Source organism: Patiria miniata, unplaced genomic scaffold (assembly GCF_015706575.1).
Source record: "Patiria miniata isolate m_02_andy unplaced genomic scaffold, ASM1570657v1 HiC_scaffold_20, whole genome shotgun sequence".
NCBI lineage: Eukaryota > Metazoa > Echinodermata > Asteroidea > Valvatida > Asterinidae > Patiria > Patiria miniata.
The window spans coordinates 7,223,660-7,245,857 of NW_024037059.1; the positions used below are offsets into that span (position 1 = coordinate 7,223,660).

The 22,198-nt window shown below is 37.8% G+C and overlaps 1 protein-coding gene across 2 annotated transcripts; it reads left to right on the forward strand.

Annotated features, from left to right (window-relative positions):
- The first annotated feature begins 114 nt into the window (after positions 1-114).
- Positions 115-22,080, forward strand: LOC119727292 (FTS and Hook-interacting protein-like). 2 transcript variants are annotated; one of them, XM_038199144.1, is made up of 13 exons: positions 115-462; positions 1,095-1,454; positions 1,892-2,310; positions 2,435-2,641; positions 3,188-3,346; positions 3,925-4,011; positions 8,970-9,008; positions 12,780-12,947; positions 13,408-13,487; positions 13,728-15,538; positions 15,761-15,939; positions 16,113-16,311; positions 16,840-22,080. In XM_038199144.1, exons 2-13 carry the CDS (start codon positions 1,268-1,270, stop codon positions 17,100-17,102), a joined length of 3,798 nt encoding a protein of 1,265 aa, XP_038055072.1. In that variant the 5' UTR covers positions 115-462; positions 1,095-1,267; the 3' UTR covers positions 17,103-22,080. The 2 variants fall into 2 exon arrangements, with proteins under 2 accessions (XP_038055072.1, XP_038055074.1); XM_038199146.1 differs by lacking the exon at positions 8,970-9,008.
- The last annotated feature ends 118 nt before the right edge of the window (positions 22,081-22,198 follow it).

Consider the following 22,198-nt stretch of genomic DNA (forward strand, 5'->3'; position numbering starts at 1 on the left):
CTTTTATTTTCTTTTGCATTATATTTTTGCTATCTACAAATCTCTATTTTGCTCCATTGACAAGTTTCCTCATTATGAAATGGTAGAATAGAAATTACGTTTGATCAATCGTTTTATTTGAAAGTGTTCCGAATGTAAGTCGCTTTACTCAAAAAAAGTTATCTTTCCCAGCACATAAGTACGGTACGCCCAGTAAAAGTGGAGCACGCCCTCTCTTGACGATATTTAGCCAATCACATGACGATCAAGCTCAACTGGTACTCTGCCAAATGATCACTTATGCAAATTACCTTTCGGTCGGACACCGGTTTAACAAGAGAGAAAAAAATAAACTTACAAGAAAAAAAGGGACGCCCATCGGCAGCTGTGTGTAGACTAAATGTGTTTCATTTTTAGTTTTGTGTGATGTCGTGTTAAAAATGTAAGCACCAGTAATCCGTGACATATCACTGAAATGTACAGGTATGTCCAACAATATGAAATTCGTTGTTTATGTATTGTCAGGAAAAACTGTCACTTGGTCAAGCTCAATAAGTTTGTTCGTTGGTCATGGTCATCATGCTCATGCCTGTCAATGTCATTCGTTTCAACACTGGCAGTGGCACTGCTTCGAACATTTTTCCATCATAATTTTTTCATAATGTGTTTTTATTTTAAGATTATATTTTTAGATTATTAACTCACTCCTGATTCACTCAACTACTGAGTGTAAATAATTGTGTAAAAGTGTAACGTATTGTGTCAACAGTTAAGATAAAAGATTGAATATTTGAAGATCCTCATGAAACCAAATTGAACCGCAGAACTTCTTGAACTTGATTTTTTCTAAGCTTAAGTTTTGTGTAGTGTAGTAGGCAAAATGGTTAAGACTATGTTGCCTAGGCCTACCACATTATTTAATGAAAAAATTGTGTTTTTATCATACTTGTATTATTAATTAATGATGATAAAAGAGATCTGAATTGTAAAACAGTAATTTAAAGGGCTGATATTTACTTTAAAATAATCACCGTTTTTATAAACAAACTGATTACACTACAAATTCACTTTACATTTTCATGATTTATTTGCCACCAATTTTCTTTCCTCTGCAGGCAGGACAGGATGTGACTGCGATCAAAAACACTTTTGTCCATCATCAATATTTAAGACAATTCTTTTCCCAGAATGGAAGTAAGATAATCAACCCTGGATTACAAATGTTATGAGTACACAAAGCGTATAGTGGATCTGTTGTAGAAGAGACACATTTCTTGGCGGGGATATCATGAGTCGTCTTATCCGACGATTGTCCAATGCCTCCATTACGTCCATCACGTCCATCGGCACGCCAGCGTCTCATACCAATGGTCTTCCAGGGGTGGCGGGGTCAGTCGGACCCATGGACGTTCCTGCCGACGCTGATCCCCAAGCGTGCTTTGAGGTCTTCTGCAGCCACTGGGCCCAAATTAAAGGTAATTTTCTTTTAAAATCAAAAACAAAAAACAATTACCCAAAATGCTGTTCCAGAGCTTTTTTTTTTTCATTCCACTGTAAGCTTCCCAGATCCTTCAAAGTCTACTAGGAGGGTGAAGATTTTTGCAGGATTTAGGAGAGAAAAACCAAATCAAAATGGGCTGTCAAACTTTGACATTAATATGAAATAAACAAAACTTGTAACTTGCAAATAGACCACTTCATGTATGCTTTGCTGGTACCTCAGACGATCTCTTTGTTTTTTAAATTAGTAAAATTGAATGGGCTAAAAAATTACTCATGACTATCCAAGCAATACAAAACTATTGCCCTCTAACTCTGCCTTAACACATAAGGTCTACTCAAGTAAAAAACACCATTGGCTGTTATACATCTTGTTAATTGTTGGCTACGGAATATTGCTTGGTTATCACAGGAATCATCGTCAAGCAGAATGCCAGTGGCAGCAACCGCTTCCCTCGCTCCAAGGCCACCTTTGATGACATCCAAGCCGTGGCCAACTACGCCACCCAGATGATGTACCTCCTAGTGGAGGAGACCCAGCCTGCAGAGGGTACCATGGGCCCCATGTTGGAACTGACCATCGGTGAGAAAGTCATGGACCGGCTACTGTCCTGGGGCTTGGCCTGCGGGGAGCACGTGGAGGACATGACGCGGGAGATGTTGCGGATCTATGAGATGATGTTGTCGCAGGCCAAGCAGGCTGTGCTGATGCACAACGAGTTGTTGAACCCACTACTGCGACTGCTACTGCAATTGTCTGGGTACTGTTCAGATAGACTGGAGCTGCATCTGGTGCTTCTGCTGCATCAGCTCTGCGTGTCTTTATCAAAGGTAGGTTGGATACAGATTAAGTTCTTCTGTCTGTGAAACATGCGACAGGTGTATCCTGCTGCAGATGTAACTCATTTGAGGATTTAACGGTCAATAAATGCATGTTATTGTTTTTGCTTGCCAGGACCCTATGCTTCTGGAGTACCTCTTTCACGCCAGTCCCAGCCAGGGTCCAGCCAAGTTCTTACTCTTCTCCCTCTTGATCCCATTCCTGCATCGGGATGGTAAGGTGGGCCAGCAGGCCAGGGATGCCCTCCTGCTCTGTATCGCTGTCTCCAGCCAGGGGGACAACATTGCCAAGTATATCACGGAGAGCACCAACCTCTGCCCTGTAAGTCAGGACACTAGAAGGAAGGGACGCTGTGTATAAAACAAGACTAGGCTTGCCTAGTTCAGCTCAAGCAGAAAGACTAAGTTTAGGCCACTTTCTAGTTGGTCAGTCAGTCAGCCAGAGGACAATAGGCTGGCTAAAAGTTATGAACATTTTTAACAACTGTCCCGGGCTTAAAACAAAAGATATTTTGTCAGAACATTTGGTCTGAAAGTTGTTAACTTGTTGTCAAAACATGCACAAGACATGAATGGAAAAACATATTCACCCTATAAAACTCATGTGTTTTTTAGGGAATCTCACTGAATCTTCAAAAATCTTACACTATGCAGGGAATCCATGGCAAATTTTGTTTGAACTTAAATTTCAAGGGGCATCAAGCCCCATGAAATATAATGGGTGACTATGCTATACATTCTGCAATTGCTCAAAGTCTTCCAAAAGCTCCTGATGGCTTTGGAAGGGTCTGGCAGGATAAAGGTCAAGATGTGTAATATATGTCGTATCTTCCTACATACATTTGATTCCAATTTGTTTCACTGTCAGGTTTTGGCGACTGGTCTGGGGGCGCTTTACTCACGCCTGCCTCGTAAGCTGGACATCAAGGTTGACCATTGGCATTGTTTGACCCGCGAGGACTGGACGGTCATGCCAGAGCTATGCATGTTCCTGCACTCACTGGAATTCTGCAATGCAGTAGTACAGGTGTGTATGGCCACAATTCTCCTGACTGGAACATTGTTCTTGAAGTGTATTTTGTCTTGTGTAATGAATTGTGTAACAAAGTTCTTGTTGATTTCCAAATATTAAACTTGATCCATTATTAACTGTGTTGCATTGAGTAATTTACTTTTGTCTGCTGTCTTTCATGTTTTTTATGTATAAGTTTTTATTTACAGGTATAATCACTACTTAAAAAATATTATGCTCCGATTTGCTTTTGATCATGTATTTACATGCACCACAAGCTTCAACATTGTATTATTATGCGTCTTGATGTACATATTATTGTCAAATGATACTGTTGTTTAATTTTTTTAAGGGGGAGAAAAAGGGTTTCTTGAATTTCGTTATTCATATTGAAAACATTTTTATTTGGGGTAAGTACACCATATTACTGTGTCATTTCCGTAGCACTTAATTGGCTGAGCTATACACATACACAAGTTAATGGTATTATAATATATAAAATTGATGTCTGGAATTGGGAACATATTCTCTGATGATGACATTAGATTTCAATTGATTCCAGATTTTTTATTTGTTATTTGTTTGTGAATCAGGTTGCTCATCCGCTTGTCAGTGCGCAGCTAGTGCAGTACTTTCACGATGGGTTCTTAGTGCCAGTCATAGGGCCTGCTCTACATCAGGTAAGCATTTATTATAACTTCCATATTAAAAAAAAAAAAACATCCGTCCAGCTTGGCTGTAATTTAAATTTTGTGACTTTTAATAGCATTTGGTTTTAGTGTTTGGTTTAGTTACTGTTTTTTTTAGTGTTTTTGTGTATCTTCTGGAAGTATTCTTCGTTTGAGTTCAAAGTCACCATTTGTATTTTGGTGTCCAAATTTGCCCTGATGTGACAAAATTTGCTTTTAAGTTGCGATAGTGTTAGGCTGTCCTAAGGACACACATACCCCAACTCAGAATGGTTAAGTGCATGTTATTCACTCCAAATTGCAGATCACATGTCGTTCTTTGGTTTTATGTACATGGAAATTTCTCATTCGTGATTTTTGGATTTGGGAGAAAATATACTATTTTGGCCATTCAGGTTGTGCTGTAATATGTAATTTATATATTTTGTTCTTATGTAGTCTCAACAAAGTGCACATACGTGCAATAATGCATGGATTTCAACTTGCAATATTTTCCAATTCTCCTTCCTATGCCTCTGTTAGTTTCTGTTCTAGTTCTTGAATTGATTTGTTTTGATATCACTTTCGCATGTAATATTGCCCTGTAAAATAAAATGACCATTTATTAAACAGTAGTTATATAGTACTAATCATATGCATGAATCTAGAGTTATGTCTATTCGCATGTACATGTGTGTAACTATCTCGTATGGGGCTAAAAATACATTGAGTTCTCAAAAGCAGAAGTTGTTTCTTTTAACTGTCAGATGCCTTAATCTGAGTAGATACCAAAACGCTGTTTTGAAAGGTCATGGATCTTCTAACCTTTCGGAAGTGCTGATTTTTCTAACAGCCGTGTCAGAGACCTATGTTATTTTTTTCTTGAGTTGCTTTTGCTGTGCATGTAATTGGACTTGGGTTCGCATATCAATCTATTAGCCAAACTCAGAGCCACTGTGAATCCCCATGGGGGTCTACAAACCCCTGACAATTTTATCATATGTCAGTGGTTTACACATGGACGTCACTTGGGATACTAGGCAAGCCTATAAACAGATGAATTATCAACATTGGCCAATTTCATAGAGCTGGTTTTTCAGCAGAAAATATTGCTATTATGTTGAGTGCTGAGCAGAATTCAGCTTTGAATCTGTCCCATGCTATGCATGTTTTTGTTATTATTGAGCAAATCTTGTAATTGGTTCTGCACAGCAGATTTTGAACATGTCAATAAATTGCTTGAATGTCATGAATGATTTATAATGCAAGGCTAGAAACCAAGAAATCCCTGTCTTATGAAGATGTACATGTGTTATTTTCGTTATTTTTAGATAAGAAAAAATGTCAAAAACAACTTCTGAGGGTTCAGTCTATTCCATTTAAATTTCCACCTAAAGTAAATTGGAATTGAACATAACCCGTTCTATTTTTTTTCACAGATTAGGCCATCCTGTTAAGTTTTCTTTTTGTTCACTCTTTTAAAAGTGGAAATTCAAAAGCAGCTAATCCAAAATGTGTGAGAAATATACATTGAAAATGCTATAATTTCTTGTTTGTTTTTTATTTTAAATTTTTATAATGGCAGCTAACAGCATTCAACACGTATTTAGTAAGTTGGATTTGATTTCACTCCTTATCGTTTTTCCCCTTGGAATTTTTGGATCATCGTCAATCACTCTTGTCATCTAGACATTGGTCTGAATAGTGCAGTCTGTTATCACAAAATGTGTAGATGTTGCTCACAGAAAACCAAAAAAGCTCAAAGCACAATTGTTTGCCAATTTTCTCGCAGTAGTGTTCATACTTTTTCCATGGCAATTTTTAAATGTGCGCATTACAGTGTGTTTTTGGTTCTCCCCGTGTGTTTACATGTTTACATGTTAATTCGACCGTATATCCCCTATTCACATGCACCATGGTTATTAAATAAACGTAAATCTACAACATGTACAAGCATAAGTCTAATAAAAAAACAGCCGAGGAATTAAAGTAATTGATTTCCAAATTCTGTTAAAATTAATTGCTCCGTAATGTTTTTTCTCGTCAGACCATAAGCCGTGTTTAGTTCAAAATCCCAACTCTGGATTCTATCCTGTAGACCATATTGACTGTGATGTCAAGTAACGACAGGCAACCCAGACATTCAGTCATCATTTGCATGTTATTTTGCCCATATTAAACAGTGTAAATGTCAACTGTTTTTTCTTCTTCAAGAAATGCAGTGCAGAAGAGCACATTGTGCTGAAAGTTGGCATCACATAACCACAACTTCTAATTTTGTAAACAAATCTGACATGGTCTATAGTTGCGTGCAATTTGTATTTTGTTTTAGTGTGTTGTTGCTTTTATTTTGTTTGTTTGTTTTGTTTTTCTTTATTTCTGGGAGAACCTGGACTGTGCAGTTTCAGTGTCTTCCTTCTATAGCCATAGGTTGTCCATTTTGGGAAAGTCTGTTCTGCAATTGTTTTACTGAATTACATGTTGCAGACTCCAACATATGTCTGTTTCCTTCCTTCCTGTATATTGCGGTTTACCACATTGAACAGTTATTGTTAGAGAAGTACATGCTTCCTGCAAAACCTAACAATAGTGAATAAAATGACAGAAGATTTAGATCATGTTTCACATCACCATGGCTTCATGTTGAAAAAGGAAATTTCAGGACAACCGTCAAGTTTAAATTATGTTTGTGTGACAATCAGCAAATTTTTTTTCACATGTTACGGAAATTGTTTAAATTTTTATGTTGAATACCAATTCTTAAAAAAAATAGCTGAACTTTATTAAGTTTGCAGTTAGAAATCCAGTTTACGTCATCAGCTCTGTAATTTTCAAAAGGACTTACATAGATAGACAACCAATGAACTTTAAATTAATTAGTTATCATCAGTTTTGACACAATGTTAAGGAATACCTTTTGGACAAGTTGGGAATTTTGTTTTTAATTTCAGTTTTCAAAAATTTGAAGCTTGACAACTATATTAACGCATCAGTCAATCATGTTAGTTCTGTGCAGTTCAAAATTATTGCAGTGCTTCTTTCAAGTCAAAGCAGTACATGGACAAATTGCACCAAATAAAAAGTAACAGCACGGTAGTTGTGGTTTCCTTGCTCAAGATAGGCTTTTAAAATGTTTACAACTCTTAGATAATTCTGGCACATCTTGCATCAGTTGGCATACAGCTGTCAGTGCAACTGACGTACAAACAGTCGGTGCACAGTGACAGGTGCCGATATGCTTATGAATGCTTCACAAGGCAAAGTTGCTGGTAGTCTGTCTTCATTGAACAGTCTTAATGAACACCAATATATGTACATATGCAGAAATTTATTTTTCAGATCAGGGAATTGTTTTATGTAATTAGTAATAAAGCACACGCTAAAATTGTCATTACTAAACAGTTAATTGGATGGTATCCTTGGTTTAAAATTTAGGATTAAAAAATAAATTGGCAGAGGGATCCTTCCCCTTTCAAAAACAATACAATTTTGTTAGATGATGAATAAGTTGTAGTGTTTTGCCTTTTAAAACAAAGTATGTTACAATTTTACCAGTTTTGAAAAAAAAAAAATTCTTGTATACATTTTATGGACGTTTGACTTTGTACAATGTATGTGGCTTTTGAGTTTGTCTGGCTATGGTTGTGCTTGTTAGTCCCTGCTTTCCCTGGTTGACTGTGTAGTGTTTGCCACAGGTTGCCCCTAGTGCTTGCGTTAGTACAGAACTTTTGTTGATTTTTGTTCCAGTTTATTACAGATCTTTTTGTTGATATTTATTAGAGTTGTTTGTACCGCCTAGACATGACTCATACATTTTAGCATTAGACGCATGAATAGTTTTCTTTGTAGTATTTTTTTTTCCTTTCTCGTTTCCGCTAAAAAAAATTGAGTCTGTCCAAAATTTAGTTGATTTTGCATGAAATAACCCCAAAGAGTCTTTTTTTGTTGATACCATCCAAGCAGTGAAGACAAGAACTTATTAAGTTCTAACTGTTGGAATCTGCAGGCTCCATATTGTGACGGTTTTTGTACTAAAGAGGTCACTTTTTTTGTTCAAGCAAGTTAACCCAGCCCGTTTACCCTCAAGGTACCCCAATCCACCTTGCATGAACCCTGTTGATACCCTGTCTGGCAAAGCTTACATGTACCGGTAATTTAAGTAACTAGGTCTCCATATTCATGTATAGTGAATACATGGAGGAATAAATTAGCTTCATCATCTTACGTAATTGTTTCTCCATTAAGGTTTCATGTTTCATGCCATTTTCGCATCATTTCACATAAGTGTGCTCTTTATAACGGGCATAAACTAAGCACCTTCATCATGTTCATGTAAGGCACAAATATGTGATCTACATGCTTAACTTTCTGGCTTTGAAATAGCCTTGAGCATGGGCACACACTTGACAAATGTGTAGAAAATGCTGCGTTTGCGTGCATACATGTGTATTCATACCAGATAAATTAGTGGCAGACTTTTAAGTGTTTTAATATTGTTGAGAAAGCTGTTTCTTTTGCATTCACGGTAAAATATGCAATAAAGCCAAATGTTACGGTGCCACTGTAAGCGGGAAATCTCTGCTAACTGCATACGTGTATATTTGCATTTTGACGGGTAAGCAAGACATTTAGCTTGTGCCCATGCAATCTGTGCTTCTGGACTTGCGCAGAATTGTGTGTACTTAACTGTAAGCACAGAATGATGATCTCATGTTGGGCCATGTTTTTAAAAAACACTTCGATTACAGAATCGCCGCCGAGAAAAAATCGCAAATCGTTTTTTTTTTAAATCACCACCCAAAAAAAAAAGGAGGAACAGTTACTGTGTGCTGTAAGAAAATATAATAATATGTATGTGCTGTACCACAGTTCGACGTGGTACACTAGGACAGTAGTGTGATACATAGCATCATTTGTCATTTGTCATTTGTTTCTTTATTCCTTCCCCTCATTCCCAATTTCATTCATAGTTCTCTTCTGATGGTGAGGCAGATGACGTTGGTAATGCGGTAGGTTTTTTCCCTCCCAATATATTTTTTTTTCCAATTTGGTTGGTTTTGGATGGATAGAACTTTAACATTTGGTTAGCTGCATGCTTTAGAGCAATACAGCATGGGTGTTGGCATGCCCTCATTTAAATATTGTATATTTATTCTAATTTATGCATAGTTATTTTCAGGTTTTGTTCGGTTTAAACTGATTCTTTTAATTTCTTTGTTCTTTTTTTTGGGGGGGGGCATGTCTTGAGGCATTTTTCCTTTGCAGAGTGTTCTGAATGCTTTATAGTAATCCCTGTAGTTTTGTTTAGATGAATGAAATAGTTCATTTGTTACGGTACTTTGCATTCACTAATATTTCAGTCAGTACCGGTAGAAGTCAGTACTTAGAATACATGTGTGTTTCATTTTCGATGGCAATCGTCTTTAAATTAACATCCAGGACTAGGTGATAAAGATTGAATTCCCAAATGCATGATAGGAAACCCTGGAAAAGTCATAGAATTCCTTATAGATGTTTGGGAAGTCCAGGATAGTAATCACAAATATTGCTAAATCCTCAAATGCATGATAGAAAACCTTTGACAAGTCATAGAATTCCTTATACATTTTAGGGAAGTCCAGGAAAGGCAAATCATGGAATCAGGATTGAGGGTTCCGTGGAGTGACACTGAATCCTTTCAAATTGAGATAAGGAATTCAACAAAAACAACTTGGAAGTTGCTTCCGTGATCAAGTCTTTATATTTCTGGGGTCTCTCCTGAGAATGAACAGAGCATACTGTTCACACTATTGAACTGTTCTACAGGAAAGCACTCATATTCTCACAATTTGTTGTCACATAATGTCACTGCAAACTTCCACTCATTTCCTTACGACACCATTTAAACCATCCAACTTTACACCCATCACATTTCTTTCGTGTTCAGGATAAAGTGTTGCAGGAAGCCTCATGTTAATATGGTGAAGAAATTCACACAGCATTTCTCACTTTTTAACTGCTGTTGTACATTTTCCTACAAGTAACTCTCACAGTACTAGTTGAAACTCACAGTCCTGTGTATATTAATTTGGGACGTGTACATGTATGTTTAAAAAAGTAAACAGAACTCAAAATTTATTGACCTGTGATCACAGTTTTAAAAACGGATAGTCCTAATAAATGCATTTAATGCAACCCCTTGTATTTTGGACTCAAACACTGTGTTTGCATAACTGCTATTGTGTTGGTTCTGTTATCAACGCCGTCCAAAATTCACGTAGCTGCTAAGCACATAATATTGCTAAAATGTATCCGCTGAGCGAAGATCTGCAGAGAACCAGAGAGCCAGTCATTTACCAAATATGCTTAACATGTCACTGTGACTGGTGTCCTTTATTTTTGCTAAGCAAAGGTAAATCTATGATAGAAAATTAAGCTTATAAGCTCCATGAAACAAGACCAACATTTGATATAACGCCCTTGTTTATCATTATTGTATTGTGTTTCATTTTCCTTTTGGATTTTACTACTAACCCTAGCGTAATCATATGTAATATCTTATTAAATGAACATATTTTGTCTATTAACTAATATTTTACCTTTTTGTTTTTCTCTGGAAGATGTACCACTAGAGAGCATTATAATTTTTGATTCAGAAAATTTGTTTCACACTTTTAATCTTTCATATTTTGGTTGTGATTTGCACAGTATTTTCTTGGTATTGCACTGTGACGGTGGTGTGGAATGTTCACCTTGGTTCATTTTTAATACTCTTTGTGTTGATGCGGTTATGGTTATTTTGAAACCAAAGAGTTGTGATATTTTTGGGATCAGATGTTTTGTTATGTGAGGGATTGTTGGTTGCTTAACTTGTCTATGAGAGGACATACAAGACAAGTCTAATAGTGTTATGTATGCACCTAGTCAGTTTTCCAATTGTGTTTTATTTGAAAACTGTAATACACAACAGTATTTTTTGTGAGTGATCTCCATTTGCTATTTCCCGGGTTTGCAGCATAGCTAATCAAATTAGATTTTGCCCTTCACTGACGTTTAAACACTGTATACTCAGTGTGTTATATACAGTGTATACAGTGTTTAAACGTCGGTGAAGGGCAAAACCTAATTTGATTTATATCAACCGACGCAAAAAAAAAAAATTCCATCTTATAATAGCATTGCTGATGTTGCTAGCATCGTGACTTTGGGCATTTCGGATTGATAGCTTCTGACTAGCACCCCCTGAACAAAGACACTGACAAAGTGGGGAACTGCTAACATAGGGCTGGATAGCTCAGTAGAGCACCGGAACGGCAATCCGGAGGTTGCTGGGTAAGACCCCGTCCAGTCAATTTCTTTGGTCAACTTTTAAAAAATAGTGTTGCCCAAAAAACTTGTCTGGCTGTGTCGTTGGCAAAAGTTGGGATAGCTGGTGTCAAAGGTGTGACTAGAGAGGGCGCTCTTTCACAAAAACAGAGGGTGGACGTCCAAGTTGTAAAAATCTCTGTTTACACCCTTGTTTCCTAAATAAGTTGTTATAGGGGTGTGAAATCTCAGCTTTAAAGCTGATTTCAGCTGTTTTTGTTTTGGAATTCAGGTTTTTTCCCTCACTTGCTGTGTACAAAAGTATAGGAGATTTCCAAAGTTCAGCTTTTTTACACCTTTTCCAGCTGTTTTCAGCTATTTTTATCAGTGGTCACTCACACCCCTGTTGTTAGTCATGAACAACAAAAACAGACAGTGATTCCCATTAGGGTCTTACATCATCATGTTTTGACATACTTTTTAAACATTTTGGTGATTGATCGGGTCAAAAGGTAAAGTGGGACAACGTACAACTGGGCAAAACTTTACCTGGGACACAGAACATCTTTTACACGGTAGCTGACTCTCTGAAATCTCTTTGTAGAGATTTGCAAAAATGTATGATTACTTGTTCAGGCATGGAGATACATTGTAGTTAAAATGCTTCTGAGATTTTACCCAAGTGTTGCAGTGCAAAAGGAATGGCATTATAGTAACACAAAAAATAGCATTTAGCATGATTTAGCATGTTTAGAATCAAAGTGCTGTTTGCTGTGATGGAAAAGGTAGGCATTTTTCTAAAGAGACAAACTGATTTAAATGAAGACATGGAAATGTCATAAATGTTATTATTAAATGTTATTAACCTTAAGTTTTCAAGGGGTTTAAAAAAAAAGAATATAAACAAAATTGCTGGCAGTCTGTGATACTCATTGGCATTTCAGTTCTTGCCACCTCTGGATGCTTTGGTCACTAAAGGGTTAGAATGGTTTCGGAATGTTTTTGGAGACAATCTTATATAAAAAGACCTCCAATTCAAGTTTGAAATACAACTGTTCAGAACTTAGTCTCACAATGAAATGAGGAACCGTTTGTGACATTTTGACACATCACATTTTTAAATGAATTATTAGTGATCCTTTATAAAACTAAATTGTTATAATCATTCGCATTAACTCTTTTTCTTGTTATAGAGTGTTACAAGTTGGGAATCATCTCAGCTATTTCTTTGAAGGAAACTTGAGCAAGAATTCTAGGTTTTTTTTAAAATGCCTCGCTGAATAATATCTGAATGCTGTGTAATATTCTACAACTGGAAACGTTTAAAACAAACATCAATAACATTTAAGTAAAATAAGTGACTCCTAACACTATGGCTACAAATGTGTCAAGTTGTCACAAAACGTTTCCAAACTTCCAGGAAAGACCCATTTCTACCCCTTCCTACTTGTACTGCATAATTTGAACTTTCCCCTTTTTTCCCTTCTTTCTCATAGGCCCCACAGGATGAAATTGTGGCCACAACGGCCTACGTGAATCTCTTTGTGTCCAGCATCACGTCCTCAAGACTGATGCGAGCGTTCCTGCACTACCTATGCATGGGCCAACATGAGGGGCGCTTAGTGCTGGACTCTCTGCTGGCCAGAATAGGCTCCAACTCCCGGGTAAGAGTCCTGATAGCTGTCCTAGTAACCAGTGCACTATCCAATGATCTCTATGCAGTTGACTCTTGTTAACACAAACTCTGTTAATTAGATTATAGTTGCAGTGAACATAAAGCCTTGGTCCTGACTGTGTATGTTAGTGCATAACGGCACTCCTCTTAATACACAATTCTAAAATGACAAACTTTTTGGCAGAGTTTTAATTAACGAGGGTCAACTGTACACTGACTGGATAGCACGTTGATAACATAGGCAGAAGTCACCTAGAAGCCATCTTGAGATACCTAAAACGTACACAAATCTGTTCATCAAATCTCGGCTTCTCTTTTTTGTGAACGTTACTTTGATGCAAAAGTTATTGGTTTTGCATGTTGAATGGCAGGATGTTGTTTTCTTAGTCTGTTGAGTGTTTACATATCTATTGATAAAATAAACTTGATTTTTTTTCCCCTACATGTAGTTATGTCTGGTGACACTGTCTCTATTTCACACTCTGGTTAATCTCAACTGCGAAGACTTCATGCTGGAACTCATTCTTAAGTGAGTAGCTTTGGAAACGCCCCTAGAAGTTGAATTTTGTAAAATGTTTTCAGTATACGTATCTATCAGCATGCATCATACACAATAGGAGCGTCCATCTTATAAATATTTATAAATAAAAGCAGCTGGGTTCTTCCTTCCTGGTCCTGCTAAAAGCTGCAAAACCCATTGATGTCAAAGAGTCTGCTTGAAATGTTAGCAGCTTGTGTAATATTATTTTTTTCTTTTAAACCATGACAGATTCCTGGTTCCATGCAACCACATCATGGTCAGCCAACGCAAAGCCATCAAGGAGGTGGACCTGCATAGCAAATCAGCAGACAGGTTCCTGTCCCTCAGGCCAGCTTGTTGCAAGTCCCCGTCCAAAGATGCCGTCAAGTCTGCCCAAAGCATGGACAGCCACTCTGCAAATGCCACGACAAGCAGTGTCATGGACTCGGCAAGGACAGGAAACCAGGTGATGCTTGGTATGCCAAATGCTGGTCATGTGCATCCCAATGCTAGGACTCCAAGCCAGAACTTTCTGAGTAGAGGCAAAGATGTCAGAGCCGGCCAGGGGGCCATTCAGAAGCACCAACCCCCTCAACCTAGTCCTGTCCCTCCAAAACTTCCACCAATGATTCTCGATCTCTCGGACTTTGAGACGAGCCAGGTAGAGTATCTTCTGGATGCAAAGGAAGGCATACAAGCATGCACTCTCGGCACCCATCACTGGTCGGCACCGTATGATGGTCTCAACCCTCCCCCGGCGACTCTCAGTCCAGATAGCTTGTCACCTGCCGAAGACAAAGCTAGGATTTCATCATCATTTGATATCACTACAAATGCACCAAACTCGGCTTCTTTTCCCATCTTGGCTACTGAAGAGGATCTGAATGCAGGATCCTCCTCTTATAAAGGACACGCCGTGGCCGAGTTGCTTCCCAGGAACCGGGAGAGACTGCGGAGCTTGGATGTCAAACTCACAGCCACAATCCAGGAGGTGCTCTCGCTGAAAATAGGGAGCGACAGCGAGAAAGTGGACACGTCAGACGTGAACATCACCGATTTATTTATGGACGAGAATGCTGCTGTAGCAGTTCAGACACCAAGGGTTGAAGCATCCACACTTCAGGTTGAACAGAGATCATCATCAGAAACTATCACCGAAGTGAAGCCAATTGAAAATGGTTTTATTGAGGACAGCGAAACCCATGATGAAGTGAAAATTTCTCCCGTCAAATTAGACCAATCTGAAAATGCCAGTGAACTCCCATTGCCTGAGAGTAAAGGGAGTACTGGCAAGTCTAGACCCAAAGATCTCAATTTAACAGGACCTGCAACAAAACCGTCTCAGGAGTCTGATAGTGCCTTCTCTGGTAGCAATTCCCCTGTTTTAGATTCTAATCTTTACAACGGAACAAGTAGTGGTGGTGTCCCAAATGGCAATATTGGTAGCTCCCAGAAAGGATCTCAAGTTGCCAACTGGCTGCAAGCTCTCGGAGAGGATGCCAGTGGAGCCAGTTTCATTGAGAACCTGTCGAATGAGAAGAAGAAAGAGAAACGGCTCAGTAGTGCCGGCCAGCCTGAGTCCGAGAAGGATCAGGACGAACCCTGTGTCTTTTGGGAATTTGACTCGGACATTGAGTTCTCCCCTAAAGGGGGCAGGCCGAGACAAGATTTAGCTGGTGGCGAGGGCTCGGCTAATGAAGCCAAGCAGATCTTGGATGCTCTGGGCTTCAATAGTTCAAAAGGCGAGCCAATGTCAACCAATCAGCAATCCAACTCTAGAAGCAAGGCGCATCGCACCCATCTAGACAGTGAGACCAGTGAAGCGGGTACCGATGAACCCCTCAGCTCCTCCCTGAACGAAAACCACTTTTCGATGCTCAACTCCTCAGTCAGCTCAGATGTCAAAAGGCAAAACCAAAGTTTCACGTCACAAGGTGCTTCTCACACTGGATGGTCCCCGACTCAAATGCCCCAATACAAGCAGTCTCTGAGGCCGCAGGAGGCCGCAGCCAGACCTCTGTACTCTCCCATTGGAAGAGCCATTGGAATGCCAACAACAGGTAAGAATTCCTGTCTCCATTCAAAAATAGAGGGCACTGTGTTGACCAAAGTTGTGAACTTCCCAAAATTTCACTCTCCATGCAATTTTGGCTTATACTGTTACTTAAGTGAGGTGCTAAAATAAAAGGAATCAAGGCGGCCATGTTAGGAGACGCAACATGTTATTCGTTATCAATTCTGAAGTATTCATAATATTTTGCTCTCCTTCCTTTTAATGACAGGCCCTTTCATGGAGGCCATCTTTTCCCGCCTGGACACCATGATGGAGAACTCTTTCTACGTCAACCTCCTTCTGACTGGCATTATTGCCCGACTTGCCTACTACCCACAGCCTTTGCTACGGTCCTATCTGCTCAACACTACCATGGTGTTCCAGCCCAGTGTGCGTTCCCTCATTCAGGTGAGTTTTGTGGTTCTTCATCTGTGAGTTACAAAGTCTGTGGACTGTGTGAGCCATCAAGAGAGATGCTTTTTTACCACTTTCGAGAGCCGTGTGGATGGGATACATTTAAGCATTTGTTTTCTTTTTTCATCATCATCTCATTTTTTTAATTCATGTGCAAATTCCATTAGATTCTGACGACAATACGGAACAGGTTGGATCCCTACGCGAAGAGCATTCCTGAATTTGGCGACCTCCTGGTGCGCGCTAAAGATTACCTCTTCATGCGAGAGGATGATGGTGACAGCACCTTAAGAGGGCGCTCTCTAAGTGAAATCGTAGAGCCTGGAAAATTTGGCAGGACAAGAAGTGGCTCTCTGAAGACTCTGGGTAAGAACAATTTTCTAATTTCTCTCAAAAGTGCATTATAAACCGTAAGCTTAAGCAAAACACACTACTGAAATGGGAATTGCATTTTGCAACCTCTGGAACACCATTTTGGTACTCTATCAACTGAGCTATCCTGCCCTACGTTGAGGTCAGAGGTTCAAAGCCTTTCTTTCAACATGAATGTTGACTGTGAAGTGAATCTATTCACTTTCCATTGTGGTCCTCTTTTAGCAATTACAGATACCAGCTTGCCATCTTAAGTCTTCATGCACAGCTGTTGATTGTGCAATTCGAGCTTGCTGATATGAGAGAAAATCTTAATCTACTGATTTATGGAAGACATAATTGCCGGAAGTAATGGAACATTTATAGAGGCTTTTGCAAAAAAAATATTGAGGAATTAATAAAGTGACGATATGTTGCTGGAAAGAACTGTTGGTCTAGGGCAACTGTAGCCTCATTTTGACCCATTGTGTCTGATCAAAATATGAAAGGAAAACACTGAGTTGTTATTTCTGTTCCCTCTAGCAAAACACAAGTCGGCATTTGACAACCTCTTACGCCGCGGCAAAGCACGCAACAAGTCCCTCAGCGCCACCGAGAAGCAGAAACTAGCCAAGATAAACGAGGGCGGCATGGCGCTACCGGCTGCCTCGGCCGAGTACCAGTCACTCAAGACTCGCAACGCGGTCTACTGCGCCGTCATCTTTGATGAGTTTCTGAAAGAGCTGGCGGCCATCTCGCAGGAGCACGCGGTGGCCTTCAGTGAGCAAGAACTCGGTCTCAGATGAGTAGGTCTGAAACATCTAAAGCTCTTTTATACAATAATATATGTATTATGTTGAATAATTAATTTTTAATGTGAGTTTATCAGTTAAAAAATTAATACCAGAATGCACTTCTTACTTCTAATATTTTACTGTTTCAGCTGTTTTTTTTAATAAGATAGTTTAAGAAGTTTTTAGATTGGAAAATGTTATCCTAGATCAAGACTAAGTATGTGGTGATAGTTTGAATCAACATTGATAACGACCGAACAGTTTTCTGTTTCCAAAACAACAATTTTATAAGACAGTGGTTTTTACATTGAAATTTCTCCCTTTTTTGTTTTTAAATAAGCACTTCTTACGAAAAAAATTTTGGAACTTGTAGCTATAAATTGCAAAAAACATAGATCATTTTCACCGCAGCCATCTTTGAGGCGTGTGCATTTTATCAACAGGGACAGGCATGAGTAGAACTCTTGTGCATTCATTGTTAATGAATTATCACAACAAAACGCACCTCCAAGATGGCTGCTTAATGCAATCAATCTATTGGATGTCTGTTCAGAAGCAGCTGTTTCAAGTTGTACATAATTCCAGCATTAAAAGTCAACTGTACTCTTCCTTTCTTAGTGTAGATCATATTACTCATAGCAGATGCATCTATATTATTTTATTCCATTTGCTGTCTTCTTGGTATAGAGGAACTATTAGTGCCAAATTAATCTTTCTATAATGGACACAGGAAAGCGGGTAACGGTTTGATAACAATCATTCACTATATGATCCAATCTTATGGAGCTGCTAAGCAAAAAAATATAGCTAAACACATTTGTGTGAAGCTAGGAAGTAAACAGACAAATGCGTGTTGTCATTTTTTGCTAGTAACCTGTTTTTGGTTAGCAAATATTTTCTGCGCTTAACCAAATTTCTCAGCTTTGCAGCTCTGTGGAATTGGCAAGTGGTGAGTATAAAAATAAAGTTGAGTAATGAGTGAAAAATGGGTGTGGATTTAGTTTGATAATCTTAAAGGTTTAAATAGGATTTGCGTTGAACTCTGCCGGATTGGTAATGCATGGCAGTGTACTGGTATGTATGGTTGGGTTGTGTAACATGACTCATCGCAGTGTTCAAAATCATCTCTGTGCACATCTAGGCCAAGTTTTGTTGAGATGCTTAACCCTCCTATGCAAACATACATTCTGTACCAAGTAGTCCTTTCAGTCAAAGTCAAACAAGTAACTGTTTTCAACAATTAAGAATTCCCAGCCTACATTGACTGGCTGGGACTGTTAATGTAACTTGATACAGCTATGCTTTGACTGTGGGTAATTGATAAGCCAGCTGTGCCCACATCTTCCCTGCTTTGTCCGTTCATGGCCTGTTGACTGATTTTGACTAGTCACAGTGCTTACTTTTACATGATCTTACTGCTGGTGACTAGCCTGTATTAAAGTATAGCAGGGGAAGTGGATGGACATTTTGACTGTGTGTGGCTGTTTAAATAGCAGGAGGGTTAAAAGACAAATATCGGTCAGCAAAATTTGTGCTGAGCACAGAATAGTTTAGAATTCCTCATTAGTCAGAATGTTGGAATGTTTGGGTTTAAGCCTGTTTTTGTTAAGCAGATATATCTATTGCTTATAAAAAAAGTGTGCTTAGCATTTCCTAGAAATTGGCTTCAGAAGCTCAAATGGAGTGACACTGGCAGATTGCAAAACGAACAAAACAACACAACATTTGTTGCCATAAGGTTGACACTATTTTTAGTAATCCAACATGGAATGCTTGTTACACTAATTTCCTCGTACTTAAAGGGCCCATGTAATGGATTTGTTTTGACTGGAGTTCTCGAAATATTCCTGGTGTATCTTTCATATGCGAAAGCTGTTTGCGTGCTAAGTTTTCAAATCTAAGAATTTTTTGGATGAATTTTTTTTACTGTTGTGTTGGCAGTCAGCCATTCTGTGAGAACGTTTGATGCGGAAATGGAATAAGTGTCATTTCAGATTTCCTTTTTTTGGTAAAACAAATTCCCCAGACTGTACAGTACGTGTCTAAAATAAGTATCACAGGAACAGTGCCACGATGTTTGGAAAAAGCATGGAGAGGGCAACTTGAGAGAAACATGCAATTTTTTTTCAGTCAAAATGAATTCCCATTAGTTTTCTTGAAATTAAAAACAGTATTTTGTTATGTTAAACCCCATTTCCTGGGCCCTTTAAGTATTGAATACTGAAATAAACAGCCATCCAATCAGCGAACGCTAATGTGAATAGGAAACTGTGATTAACTATGAGTGCCTTTTACAGTTCAAACCAAACACAAAGACATGTTCTGCTTTCTTTACTAACAGCATTTTTATCAGAATCTAAAAAAAAATGGGTTAATCTAAAATGTAAAAATTACATAGCTTACCTCAGAAAACTGATACGAGTATATTGCGTGATTATATCAGTATAATTTAATAACACAAAAAAAGTGTGTGAAAATTTGAAATTTCCTAACATTTCCAGTTATATCATTTGCACTAGGTTGGTGTAGCAAATTGAACATTGTGAGATCTGTACAGAGCAGTTATCAGAGATATCAGATTTTTGTAAAAAAAATTGTAAATAGATTGTAGAATGGGATATTAACATACAAGAAATGAACACGGATAGAATTTTTTTGTTTTTGTATTTTACTGTCAACTGGAGTATATCATGTCCAGTATTATATGTCCGCATTACAGTTCATACAGGAAGTAGGATAACTAGAGACAAAAAATTCCGTCAAGTATTTTCAGATCTTCAGAGCAGTTATCGTATTGTAACCTATATTTTAACTCGGGGGAAACTTTGGAATCTGACTGTTAAAAAGATGGTTTGTTGTAATTAACAGTGTACATATTTTTCTTAACAGATTTTTCAAATGTGATTGAAGAAATACTATTTGGGTATGATTGTTTTAAGAAATATAAATATATTTTTTACAGATTTTTCTGGAATTTTTAATGAATAAGATTGATCAGTGATTGTAGTTTTAGCTGAAAGAATGTTTATTAATCGCTGACAAAAAAAATGTTGAAGTCAAGTCTGGCCTGGTAGATTAACTCTCCATTTTATGAGAGAGAAAAAAGCAAGCTTTTTCAAAGTGAATATAGGGGTGATACCAAATACCCTGTAAAATTATTCCCCTAAAAAATATTGAAGATTGTTTAAAAACCAAGTGTGCCCATGGCAGAATCCAGTTACTAGACTCCCCAAAAAAACTGTGCTTAGGTATGTTTCTCTGTTTCTTCATAATGTATAGTATCCTCTGAGCTGAAACTTCAACGGCTCAATTGTTATCCACCCTACTTCAGATTTGGAGTAATTTTGTTGATTCAAATGGGGGAAAATGTAGAAAATAATAACCTTATGTGGGAAGCATTTGATTTTCCAAGATCCAAATCACATTGTTAAGGCCTTAGATGATTTTCCGTCTGTCTGTTGGTCGGTCTGTCTGTCTGTCTGCCTACCATTCCAGCTTTTCCCAAATTTAAACTTTTGTTATCAAGCTGCTGCTAATTTGCTTAAAATGACTGTATTCATTATAAAAAGTGTTACATATCTTGTCATGTGTAATTACAACATTGTTAAGATTGTGTATACATTTGTATTTTCATGGCCTATAAGTCACTAATTATTACATTAATTTTTGCTAAGGAACAAAAAACGTGTAAAAATGTGAATATCCGCCCATGCTTTTAATTAAAAAAACTTTTTAAGCTTAAGAGGAAAATGCACATTTAAAAAAAATCAATTTTGTAAACTAAAATAAATCTAGTTTTGTTATTCGTTGTCAAGATTTTTTTAAAAATAAGGTAGGCAATACATGTGCGTGTTTATGGTATTCAAACTGGCATTGGTGGTTTATTTCCGGAAGTATTAACTGTATACACTGCGCGGTCTATGCCTTGCTGAACTTGTAGAAGTATACTGATTATGAGTTGCAGATTCTCAAACAGGCAGACACACATGGGGTTTGTTTCTTGGCAAAAAAAATATACAGACAGGAAACCGCAAGTTGTCAGGTTTTTTTAGGGAAACTGAAAACAATGCTAGTTTCACGACTAGTGATTGTAAGCAGTACCCCCTGCTGTATCAGATTCGAACCAGGTAACAAACCCCGGCAAGCTCAGTGGTAGAGTGGTAAGACATCTGCACTACCAAGCTGGAGGTCGTGGGTTCTTACAAGCCCTCGGACAACACTCGAGTATACAGTGTTTATGAAATGACATTGGTGAAGGACATAACCCAATATTGAATGCTATAAGTCCTTTTGTTCATACATCTACCTGAGCTGCATAGTCTGTATCCTTCTGACTACCCTACTATATGGCCTTCTCACATTGGTTGTTACTTAATTTTTCTTAAAGATGTTTTCATATTTTTCACTTGAAGGTTTGATGTTGATTATGTTGTGAAATTTTCCTGTTTTGTTCTAATTACTCTTGCATATTCTTGCATTTTCAAACTGTTCGCATTTTAAAGGCATGTAGGAACATTTGCAATTACCCGGAAAATTAAGCTACTGATTTAATGAGAAGATCCTTGCTCAAAGTGAAGATAGGACTGGTATAGGACTGGTTTGAGAAAATGGGCCCACGGACAGTTCTTTTACGTATGTTACCAATGGAGTCCAGTTACGAGACTCCAAAAATTGTGCATACCTTTTCCCGAAATGCGTACAACGTAGTATCCAGCAAGTTCAAACTTCAACAACTTAGTTGTTATGCATCTTCTTAAGATTTTGAACATTTGTGTTGCTTCAAATGAAAAAGGCAAATGATCCAATTACTTTTAACCTACCAAGCTATGAATAGTAGCAATGGTTAATGAATTGGAAATTACTTTTTGTAATTGTTCAAAACCAAAAGATGCAAATGAATGCTTTGATACTGTCTTGCCAAATGACTTTTTCCCCTCATGTACATTAGAATTAAAACCAAGGAACAATAAAAGAGCAAAGACAACAGCAATCATTCTTTCTAAAATGTGTCTCATTTTTTTTTATTTTTTTTTTTCAAATCATCAGTTAATTTGTATTTTACAAAGACTAATCCGATTAAAACAATGGAATACTGAAAATTATATGAA